At 42.7% G+C, this 12264-nt stretch overlaps 1 protein-coding gene across 1 annotated transcript; it reads right to left on the bottom strand.

The window, feature by feature from the left end:
* Nucleotides 1-40: 40 nt before the first annotated feature.
* On the bottom strand, nt 41-11860 carry PDCD2 (programmed cell death 2). The gene is made up of 6 exons (XM_028723975.2): nt 11497-11860; nt 9107-9349; nt 7364-7513; nt 6291-6406; nt 3745-3861; nt 41-266 (listed from the first exon to the last, which is right to left on the bottom strand). Exons 1-6 carry the CDS (start codon nt 11789-11791, stop codon nt 108-110), a joined length of 1080 nt encoding a protein of 359 aa, XP_028579808.2. The 5' UTR covers nt 11792-11860; the 3' UTR covers nt 41-107.
* Nucleotides 11861-12264: the final 404 nt, after the last annotated feature.

Below are 12264 nucleotides of genomic sequence, written 5' to 3'. Positions count from 1 at the left end.
TTGTATAGATGTCCCAAGGGTAATAAACACAATTACAGGATTAGTTATGAAGTGAGATATTTTAATGATGCGGAGTTAAATGTCCTGCTATTTAAATTTTGTAGATATTAAATAGTGCTAGAAATATCCTGCTTCCAGACGAATTCTTCGGTATAGTGGTTGCCTCTGTTACAGCTGTCGGCACATGTATAAATAGCTAGTGTTCCCCAGTCGATGCTTTCTCCAAGGCTGTCAACTTTTAGGTGATTCAGAAGTTGCGGCATAATCTTAAACAAAACACAACAGAAATGTTAAGTTACCTTTTAAGATACATAGTACTTTTTCTGTACTACATAGTTTAGAAGGCACAGTGATCAATTCTTTATTGTCTTCAAATCTTAGCTTCCAGCCCCCGTAAAAGCAACAGGATTAGTTGGGGTGGGGGGAAAGCGATAAACAGCACCATTCAAATACTTCAGCAAAATCTGTAGAAAATTTGCAGCAATTACCTGTTCTAAAAAGTTTATTTAGCACTTGGCCAATAAAGCAAGATGAGCGCCGCAACCCCAGAGTCGGCCACGACTGGACCTAATGGTCAGGGGTCCCTTTACCTTTACGTTCTAGTCAACAACCCGTTTTTAATTTAAGTAGACTATAGTTCCAAAAATGTGTATCATTGAACTCCTGACTTCCCACAATTCAGGCTACACAGACCTTGGCAAGGATTGAAAGAAAATTTTAGAATTCATTCCTAAAATTCTCCTCTGCTGCATATATATATATATATATATATATATATATATATATATATATATATATATGCTTTCGTAGATATATATATATATATACATATATATGTTTTGGTGTCCTCGGGTATCTTCCCGTGTAAAAGTTGGGGTGTCTAGGCGACGTTTCGACGAGGTCTCACTCGTCATCTTCAGGCTGGTGCTTTCGGCTTCTTGTTACTGGAACAGAGCAGGATCTCAGTGTTTGAGTTCCTATAAATACTGTTGAGGAGGTGTGGCCTCCAATGTTCTGGGCAGAGAGGAGGTTCCCAGGCTAGTGTGCCTTTTCTTCTTTTGTTCCTTAATTGCTTGAGGGATATCTTGAGTATCTTTGCAGTCTTTGCAGGATATCTTTGCAGTCGCCCCGAGACGCATCCCCACGGAAAACATCATATGCGGAGTCGAAGCTAGCCTAACCAAAATCAACCCAGATGAAGCCAATAAAATCAGCCAATAAAATCCAATAAAATAAAAGCCAATAAAATAAAAGCCAATAAAATCAGACTTGAAGTCACCAACATCCTCTGCTCCAGCAAACCACCCAGAAGCAATTTACACAAAGAAGAACAGAAAGCACTCACCAACCTGAGGAAAGACAACAACATAATCATTCTCCCAGCAGACAAAGGTAATGCCACTGTTGTGATGAACACATCGGACTACCAAGCAAAACTATCAAATCTACTCCAAGACCCTACCTACCAACCTATAAAAACAGATCCCACCACCTATCTGGAAAAAACCACCAAATCCAAAATAAAAGCCTCTCCTATCAGTGAAGAAATCCAGCTAAGAATCATCCCCAGAGAAAAATCATCCAGATGCCCCAAACTCTACGGCCTCCCCAAGATACACAAAGAGGGAACACCACTCAGACCAATAGTCAGCTCCATAGGCTCACCTCTACAAAATCTCGCTAAATTTCTCGCCAAGCAACTTCAGCCCTATGCAGAATCCATCTCTTCACACGTTCCAAACTCCTTCCAGTTCATAGAAACAATAAAGAAGCAAAACCTACATCCCAATGACCTACTTGTGAGCTTCGATGTTGTATCTCTCTTCACACAAGTGCCCATTAATGAAGCCTTGACAGCCATTCAAAACAAATACAATCCCCCCGAATACATCTTGGACCTGACCAACCACTGCCTAACCAACACGTACTTCATCCACAATGGACAAAGATACAAACAGATAGAAGGAGCACCTATGGGATCACCCCTCTCACCGGTCATCGCAAACCTGTACATGGAACACTTTGAAACCAATGCTTTAGACAAGTCAGAACACAAACCCAAACTTTGGCTCAGATATGTTGACGACACCTTTGTAATTTGGCCACACGGGAAGGAAAAACTGGACAGCTTCCTCACACATCTCAACAGCCTACACCCCAAAATACAATTCACTATGGAAATAGAAGCCAACAACCAACTTCCCTTTCTTGACGTCCTAATCTACAAAAAACCTGATGGCTCCCTAGGACACACTATCTACCGGAAAAAAACACACACCAACCGCTACTTACATGCACAATCACACCACCACCCTGCACAAATAAACTCCGTAGCCAAGACTCTCATCTCCAGAACCAAACGCCTGGCTGACAAAGACCACTTGACAACTGAGTTACAGAATCTCTCAAATGTGTTAATTGCCAATGGATACCAGCAAAACAGGGTTACGAAGCTAATCCAAAAAGAAACACCCCCCAAAAACCAAGACACAGAAGAAAACAATGGCATGGCCCTCCTTCCTTATATCAAGGGCACTACAGATAAAATTAGCAAAATCCTCCATAAACACAATATCAAAACAGCCTTTTGCGCCAACCAAAAAATAGCCAATATCCTCAGAAACCCCAAGGATAAAATCCAGTTGGAAAACCAAGGGGTCTATGAAATACCCTGCAAAGTCTGCCCAGCCACGTACATTGGACAAACAAACAGACGAATAAATGCACGTATCGCAGAACACAAGAATGCCGTCAAAAAAGAAGAAAAAACTTCCTCTCTCTTCCAACACATGAAAGAAACAGGACACGAAATTAATTTTGCAGATTCCAAATTGCTCTCTAACATGGAACATCACCACAAGAGAATAATCATGGAAGCCATCGAGATAGAGAAACACCCTCACAACATGAACAAGCGTGACGACACATCCCGCTTGCCAGACATCTGGAAATTAGCCCTCCCCACAAAAACTGACACCAGATCCAGAGGCACACAGAACGCCATCACCAATCAACCACACCAGACCCAAACCCAGACCCTCTCCACAGATAAATTACAGACACCATCCAGTAGCCAAACCATGGTGGCACCTCCGGATGCTGCACCCCCCTGCAATCCCTACACAGATCTGGCTGGCACAGGCCACAAAACCACAGCTCGCCCCTATACACGAAGCCAAGCCAGAGCACAACTAAATGTAGTACACCCATCTTCTCAGAAAAACTCTTCACAAAGTTCAAGAGGTCAAGACACAAAGGCTTTAGCAACTAATCCACACCTAATGACCCACCTAAGTGGTACTCAGGATATCACTCAAGAAATCACTCAAGCAATTAAGGAACAAAAGAAGAAAAGGCACACTAGCCTGGGAACCTCCTCTCTGCCCAGAACATTGGAGGCCACACCTCCTCAACAGTATTTATAGGAACTCAAACACTGAGATCCTGCTCTGTTCCAGTAACAAGAAGCCGAAAGCACCAGCCTGAAGATGACGAGTGAGACCTCGTCGAAACGTCGCCTAGACACCCCAACTTTTACACGGGAAGATACCCGAGGACACCAAAACCTGCATTCCTGTACCCGTGAAAATCTACGAAAGCAAATACATATATATATATATATGTATATGTATATGTATATGTATATGTATATGTATATGTATATGTATATGTATATGTATATGTATATATATATATACACACACACACACACTTATTACACACAATTTAACCAGATTTCCATACCTGGAATTCAAACACTCTTTTACTGCCACATAAACAGTTGGGGATGTCCGTCTCCTGAGGAATGTTTTCTGCAGAAATCCAGAGTGGGCCTTCTCCATCTCTACAGTATCTGATAATCTGAGATTAAGAGAGATCACAGATGGAGTTTTAAATTACATGGAAAGGCCCCAAGACTTCAGTCCCTTTAAAATTAATGAAACCTGAATGAAAGCTCCATTAATATCAATGCCAGTAAGTGCAATTTAACTTCTCTGAACTGGGGCAAAAGGTTATGAACGAAAATGAAATATATATGTCATCCCTTCTGTGGAACAATGCTGTGCTGCTGGTCACCCCACTCAAATCTTGTGCCTCCATGGCAATCATGTTAGCTGTTTCCTCTACAACCTCTAGAACCAATCCTTGCTTTATTTCAGGATGCTAAGAACCAGAGACTTCCTTCAGAAAATGGAAGTCTTACTCAAATAAGAACATCCTTACAAAACAGTAAGTGATGAAAAGGAAGCATACCGCTGAAACCACTGATTAAAGTATAAATATGTCAAATACAGGCAACCAGCTATGGAGGCAACTGAACCAATAATAACAAGGGTTTTAAGGAGATTGCTGAAAAGTTAATGTGTCTTCACTGTGGAAGACTTGGGACAGAGGCAACTAGTGACAACAGGTGAACTTCTAGGCCTTCCTTCTCAAGAAATTAAAAATCACAAGGTCTGAATGGTTTCTAGTCAAAGGTTCTAAATGAAATGTGAAATTGCTGATCATCTAATAAAATTATGTAACATCCCTTAGCAGCCATGGGATAAGAGGACAGGTCCTCTTTTGGATCAATAAAAAGTTAAAGAAAGGGTAGCAGAAGGAATAAGCAACAGGTTGCACAATAAAGGGATGTAAGAAGTGAGGTCCTAATAAATAATAATAATAATAATAATAATAATAATAATAATAATCCTGGCTGGGTTTTCCCAGCCACTCTGGACGGCTTCCAAGAAAAGATTAAAAATACATTAAAACATCAGACAGTAAAAACAGGGCTGCCTTCAGATGTCTTTTAAATGTAAGATAGTTGTCTATTTCCTTGACATCTGATCGGAGGGCGTTCCACAGGGCGGGCACCACTACCAAGAAGGTCCTCTGCCTGGTTCCCTGTAACTTTGCTTCTCGCAGTGAGGGAACCGCCAGAAGGATCAAAGTTGGAACCTGTGCCTGTTCATAATTTTTCAGGGGCAGTGAAGTGGCTATGCTTGCTGACCAAATTATTCCGGTTGGTAAAAACAAAAAGGGATTGAACAGCTTGAAAAGGATCTCCAAACCAGATGAATGGGAAATAAAGTGGCAAATGCGGTTTGGTGTACAATGATGAACACTAGAGCAAAAAAATCCTTACTTTACACTGATGATGTGTTGTGAGCTGACAGTGACTGACCAGGAAAGGCATCATGGGAGGTAGCTCAATAAAAATGTGTGTGGCAGCTGTTAAAAAAAGGCAAATACCAAGGTAGGGAGCCTTAGGAAAGAATTCTGAAAACAAATCTAATATCACAATGCCTTTATAAAAATCTGGCTGCAACCACATTTTGAGTAGCATACAGTTCTGGTTGTTGCATCTCAAAAAGAGATTGAGAAGCACACGTATGCCTCTGTCAGGAAGAAAAAGGAGATATGTAACATGATTATTATAAATAAATGTAGGAGTAGCCAAAAATGGTCCGAGAACTGTAGCAGTTCCACTATAAGGGAAAGTTACAGAGTTGGCTCTTTTTAAATTAGAAAAAATGAGTAGGGCGGGGGAACATATGGTGTAAAATATGCATAGTGTGAAAGAACTGGATCAAGATATCTTTCTCCATCTCTTGTGATACCAGAACTTCATTCAATGAAGCTGAATTACTTCATCACACAGCACATATTTTAACTACAAAAAGAACAAGTTGAATATGCTATACAGTGGTACCTTGGTTTACAACCGTAATCGGTTCCGGAGGCCTGTATGTAAACCAAAACAAGTTGTAACCCAAGGCACGCTTTCACCAATGGGGCCTCAAAAAAAAAATTTGTCCGTAATCCAAAAAAAAAAAAGGGTTGTAAAAAAAAAAAAAAAGGATTGTAATCCAAAAAAAGGACACGCACTTCCAGATTTGACGTGTTTGTAATCCAAGACGTATGCAAACCAAGGTACCACTTTATATAACAGCAGGAGAGAGCTATTCTCATGCCCAGCTCATGGGCAAGCTCTCCACTTCTGCCAATTTTATCCTTTAAGTTGTTTTTTTTAAAAAAAGTAAAACAATATTACCATTTCTCTTAGGTAGCCACCTTAAGCAGTGCCACTACCTAATTCCCCTATTACTTCTAAGATTTCATTTGGGCCAGATTTTGGATCTTCACCCCATATTTTAGTACTTTAGTGGTATGAAGACCTTAGTGGTTAGAAAATTAAGCAATATTGACAGGATTCTAGGCTAAGTAACAAATGACGAACAGGCATTACTATTGGACTCATATTAAAAAAATAGAGGGAGCCACAGAAAAATGCATTTCAAAACCTGTTCTGGTTCCGAAGAAATTTTCTCTTTAAACTTCTGAAAAATCTTGTCATCTTGTGTTTCGTGTTTTGCCATTGCTTCCAATGATGTCTCATCTAGAGAATCTGGTGCTTCATCTAAAACCCAAGCAGATTAAATCTTTATAGTGTTAAAATCAGCAATGCTATAGTTTTAATAAGCAAAATTAAAATCTTCAGAAGGTTTGCATGAGAAGTTAGAACAAAGTATGTTAAGATGAAGAGTTTGATTTTCATAGTGCAACTTGCTTAAAATATTCCTTTTTGTGAAATATTTTAAAAGAAAAGGCTGTGTCATGCCAGGGAGATTATGCATGTAATCTTTTTCAAATTTGTGTTCTTTTTGTTTATTGTTAATCTGTGTTACTTTTATACTATGCATTCCTTTGTTTGTCAAACTTTTTCCGATGACTAGATACAGAAAAACAAAACTTAATTCAATCAAATTTAAGCACATACTAACTTGGAGACTTACTTACATGGAGCACAGTGATATTTAAATATAGAGAAAATTATCATGTTCACAATTCTTCTGTTCTTTTGACCTGAATTATTTTCAAGTCTATGCTACAGGCACATAGCATTTAATGTAAAAGCAGGGGTGGTTAATCGGTGGCCCTGAAGATTTTGTTGGGACTAAAGATCCAAACATTTTTGACCATTGGCCATACTGGTTAGGGCTGATGGAAAATGGGAATTCAGCACCATCTAGTGACATAGGTTAGCCACCACAGGTCAAAAACCAAAAGTACAGTCGTACCTTGGTTTTCGAACAGCCTAGTTCTCGAACGTTTTGGCTCCTGAACGATCGAAACCCAGAAGTGACTGTTGCGGTTTTCAAATGTTCTTTTGGAAACCGAATGTCTGATGGGACTTCTGCGGCTTCCGATTGGCTGCAGGAACTTCCTGCAGCCAATCAGAAGCCGCGTTTAGTTTTTCAAACGCTTTGGAAGTCGAACGGACTTCCGGAACAGATTCCGTTCGGCTTCCAAGGTACAACTGTAATATAATTTAAAAATAGGTCTTGCAGCAAGGAAATTTATTCATGCTACTTACCTGCATTGGCGGCAGGTGTCAATTCTTTTTTGTCCTGATCTTCCTCTTCTGTTTCACTGACATTGGAGGAGTCAGTTTCTTCAGGCTCTATCACAATTTCATACTCGGGGAAAAGAAATTTATGATCTGGAATAACAACATCCAGCTCACCTACAAAACAAGAACCCAAAATTATTTTGGTCATTTTTCCCTATTCTATTTTGTATTGTATATCAGTCTATTTTCAAATGATTTCTTGGGGGTGGGGGGCAAAATTTAAAACTAGCAAAGACAAATATAGAATGAAATGGCCAGCAGAATAAAGCCAGAGCAGAAGGCACCATTTTTTTTAGACAAAGCTGCAGTGTCTCAATTTTTTGATTACTTTAAAACCCTGCTTGTCTCTAGAAGCAGAAATGTCCCAAAATTCAACAGTAACACCTCCCAGCATTACTGTAGAGTATTTATGTCATTCTACTCACAGAGACAAACAGGATTTTAAAGAAATGGACAAACTGAGACACTGCAGCTTTGCTAAAAAAAGAAACTTGTGCTGCTGGAGATGTCAAAGACCAAAAGTGGACTTTACAGCAGCGCCAGAAAATATGTATAAACTATTTTGGCAAAAAATTCTAAATATAATAGAGGATATGATGTTATAGAATTCCTAGGTGAATAACTACAACAACAACTATGACTATTGTGTCACCTCCTTCAGGCCAGACTGTAATAGGCCTTGCACTACCTAGGAAAGCTCTGTTGGATGACACAATGAGGATGCAATGGAGGCAGCAAAGTATACCTTCTTTGCTGCCTTCACTGCCATTTGGTAGGCTTGATGGTGAGGCCTCACTAGTGTTTGATTGCATTTGACTGGAGTTTTCCTCCACTTGTGTTTGAGCTGTCTCCCAGCTTGCTTCCTCATCCTAAGCTATGGAATATACAGTGGTACCTCGGCTGTCGAATGTAGTAAGACCGTTCAACTTCCAAAACGTTTGATAACCAAGGTGCATTGGACGTTCGGTAAATTCCATTGAGAAAATGGAGAAACGCGCCTCGGAAGCCGTTCGACTTCCAAGGCACGTTCGAAACCCAAGGTTCCACTGTACCAGGAAGCCAAACGGGCTCCACAAAGTGGGAGAGGGTGCTGAAGGGCAATCATGTCAATGGCCATTAGGATATTCCAGAGGTTGGCCAGGGCTTTGGTATGAGTACCAGTTATATCAGCCAGAGCAGTTTTAGAAATCCATTGGATTCATCAGCCGCCAAGAGCAGACAATCCTAATAGAGACCCCCTCCCTGACCCTCAGGTCTGCCCTGATACTGCGCCAAATACTCAGGTGGACACAGCTGGGTAAGACCAACCACACCTTGCTCAGCCAATATAGACCAGATCAGCCTCCTCATCCAGAAAAGGATGAGGGAGGTCTTACTCAGAGCTAACCTGGCATTCAGGGCAGCAGCCGCGGACCGAAGGGCTGGCTAACAGGATGACTGCAATGCCTCAGGTTGGAGAACGGGTTGGCAAACAGCACAGTCACCAACTGTGTGGGTCGTGGGCCCCTTCCCCAGCCTGCCCCACCTCCCATACCATACCTCCCCCTACCCTGAAACATTGTGAATGCACACACTCCCTGCTCTCCCCAATTACGGTATAACAATTCTTCTTGGACTACTTAATTCTGAAGTAATCAAAGCCAATCTTCAACTAATGGAGACCCTCCTCTAAATCAATGCAAATTTCTAGAGTTTCAATTTGCTTACCAGACTGCAAGCATGAAAGCTTATGTCCTGCTTTCCAGTCCTTAACTTGATGATCTTTGCTACAGTAATGAGCCTTGTGGCATTTGGAGCATGTTTTGCTTCCTAAACACCCACAGACTCGGCACAGCTTCGTTCCACATTTTAGCTGTAGATTTGCACAAATCGGCTCTTCGTGGGGTGGCTCTTCCTGTGGTGGATCATAACAGTAGGTGTCATTCTTCCTTGGTAATTGATTCCTAAAAACTTGAAAATAGAAATAAATTAGAAATAAATTATTAACTATTTGAAAGCAAGTATTGGTATATACTTTTTGTTTGCTCTCTCTGACCTGGCTATGTCAGAAACTATACAAGTTGCTACACTTCTCCTTAATCTTTACTGGAGGAGAGACCTCTTATTCCAAAGGATCCAAAGCTCCTTAGGGGAGGGAGAGATCCACTAATTTTGTAATATTGGCAGCATTTGAGTGTGGTATAACAGCATGCACGGCATGTATATAATCTGAGAGAAAATTCACTTCTCAGTAGTGTCAAACTACACATGTTCCAATTCTAGTTTAATAGTACCACACATTTCAGTTGGTACCTGAAAAATCTCTAGCCACCATCTGAGGTAAGACTCACACTGCTAATGTTTTCTTAAATCTGTTTTTGATGCTTTAATTGCTCCATTCAACAGACCAGATTTGCCATGAAAGTATCAAGAGAAAGGCAAACATTGTCAGTTTAGGATCTCAGAGGTTGGTTGATGTCTCACATTTTAAAAGAGCTGGTTCTTGTCAACATCAAAGCCAGCTAATACCTCCCTTTCCTTAGCGCCACTTCACCAGTTTTTTCTTTTGACATTTAATTCAAACATGGCGATTTATGGTGCTCTGAGATGCTCTCTAATGCATCTACAAGGGCAGCACTTTAAGGAAAGGGAATAAACATTCCCATCTGATATATAACTGCTGACATGGGTTGTTGGTGAAAAAAAAATTGCCTGACTCTCTTTATTTTTAAGAAAACTCTACCAAATGACATACACTGTATCCGTTCATCATTTCTATGCTGTAATCTTGCAGTTGGTTACTCACACAAAGATACTACGGATTTTAGTGGGGCCAACATGACATGTTCCTGAGCACAAGATTGAAGCCACTGACAAGTCTCCCCCCCCCCCCCCATTTTCAAATTCTATTATAAAGTTATGAGCTGGCCTTGTTTATTATTTTTGGACTTCCAGTTTTAGAACTCCTTCACAGCATTCTATTTAAGTAAGTTGTACTATGCCTATTTATTGAACTTTACCTGTGCTTTTTTTCTTTGTTTTAAACACTGATTTATTTTGATCTATGGATTGTTTTATTGACTGTTGTGTAGACTGCCTTGTGAACATCTGCGGTGAATAGCCATCTATAAATAGTAGAAACAAATAAAACTAGATTTTTAGCTGTGTACCTAAGATACATTTGCATTTATTTAGTGGAAATATTTACATCCCAACTCTTTACCAGATGTGCCGCAAGGCAGAAGCAAGCCTGTCAAATATGAACCGGGGTGCACAGGATGTGAGCCAATGCAGATGTTACCACACATCTGTATCATGACAAGTGGTAGGACTAAAGATGCCTTGAATAAGCAAAGATAAGCAAACTCTTACACAGGGAGCTCAGTAGCAGGGAGCTGGGCAAAGAAAGCAGCATTTTTATTTGAAATGGGCTGTACAGTACCTGCTTCCCCCATGTTCAATCCCCATCATCTCCAGGTAAAGGTAGGGAAGAAGACCCCTGTCTGAAACCCAGGGGAGCCACTGCCATCCCCTGTATATGATACAAGCTAGATGGGCCAGTGATTTCCCTTCGGCTAGGGCCCTGGTTCCAAATGTGGGGCACACGGCCTATTGGGGGGGCAATTTGATTTTTAAGGGGGGCAATTCAAGAACGAGTTATTAAGTTATTAAGCCTTTTAGGCTTCCTCCACGTCAACAGGAGTTCACCTTTTGAATAATAAGAATTATATGTCGTGGGGGAGGTGCATCAGGATTTCAGAGATGCTTAGGTGAGGCATGGCCCAAAAAAAGGTTGGGAACCTGTGGGCTAGAGCAACATTCCGTCTTCCTAATGGAAGGGCCCAAATTTTAATAGGCACAAACAATAAAGAGCCCAGGGATAGGGAAACAGCCGGTCCACCCAATAACTCCTATCACCCCTAACCATTGGCCATGGTGGCCGGGGCTGCTGACAACAGCAGGTTCCCTAATCGGGCCTTCAGGGCTTCCGCTGCAATCCTAACTTGCCCCGCTGGGTTTAAGGGGAGGGGACTTAGGACTTCCAGCATCTGCCTCATGCAGACCCGACCAAGGGCCCTTCAGACGACACGAGGCCCCTCTCTGCCCGCGCCCCTCACCTCTCAGGCAGCCCGGGGAGGGGCCGGCGAGGCGGTAGCAGGCGGGCCGGCGGCAGCCGAAGAGGAAGAGGCTCCTGTGGAAGGCGTCGGGCCGGCCTGGCCGAGGCGCGTAGAGCTGCAGCAGGAAGGCGCGCGGCTCCCCGCACTCGCCGCACTGCAGCTCGGCGGGGCCCGGCAAGCCCGCCTCCCCCAGCCACGCCGGCCTGCCGCCCACTTTGCAAGGGAAGTGCTCGCTGCGCAGCCGCCAGGCCGCCGCCTCCTCCGCGAAGCCCAGCTCGACCCGCCGCGAGGCCATGATGTCGCCTTCCCGGCCGAGGCGGTGGAAGCCAGCGGCAATGGAGTCGGCCTGGCGAGGGGAAGCAACAGCGCCTCCGTTGGAGAGCAGAGGCACCTGCGGGGGTTGGCTGGAGACGGTTCTTTCCAAATCGGCGCCTCCCTCCCCGCAGGACGGGCGGTCGCAAAGTCCTTGTTTAAAGTGGCGGGCCGCGGGGTGGTTTCCTTCCCAACTGCACCAGATTCAGAAGACCCTCTGGTGGTGACAAAGAAGTGAGGTGGCTTCAATCCCCACCGCCTGGAAATGAAGGGGTCAGAATCCTAGCTGGAGTACAGTCGAACCGAATTCCTGCCCCCTTCCACACCCAGAACAAACGCGAGCTGGCTCTGGGCTTGCCTGGTTTTTACTCCGAATCCTAATACTGAATCGGAACTCTCCCTGCCCCCAACCTCAAGGGCCTCATGGACAGCTTACTGAGAGCCACAAGCCAGTTG

The sequence above is a fragment of the Podarcis muralis genome, chromosome 3, assembly GCF_964188315.1.
Source record: "Podarcis muralis chromosome 3, rPodMur119.hap1.1, whole genome shotgun sequence".
In the NCBI taxonomy this organism is placed as follows: Eukaryota; Metazoa; Chordata; class Lepidosauria; order Squamata; family Lacertidae; genus Podarcis; species Podarcis muralis.
The sequence above is the reverse complement of the archived record's forward strand: the minus strand, read 5'-3'. Positions and strand labels throughout refer to the sequence as shown.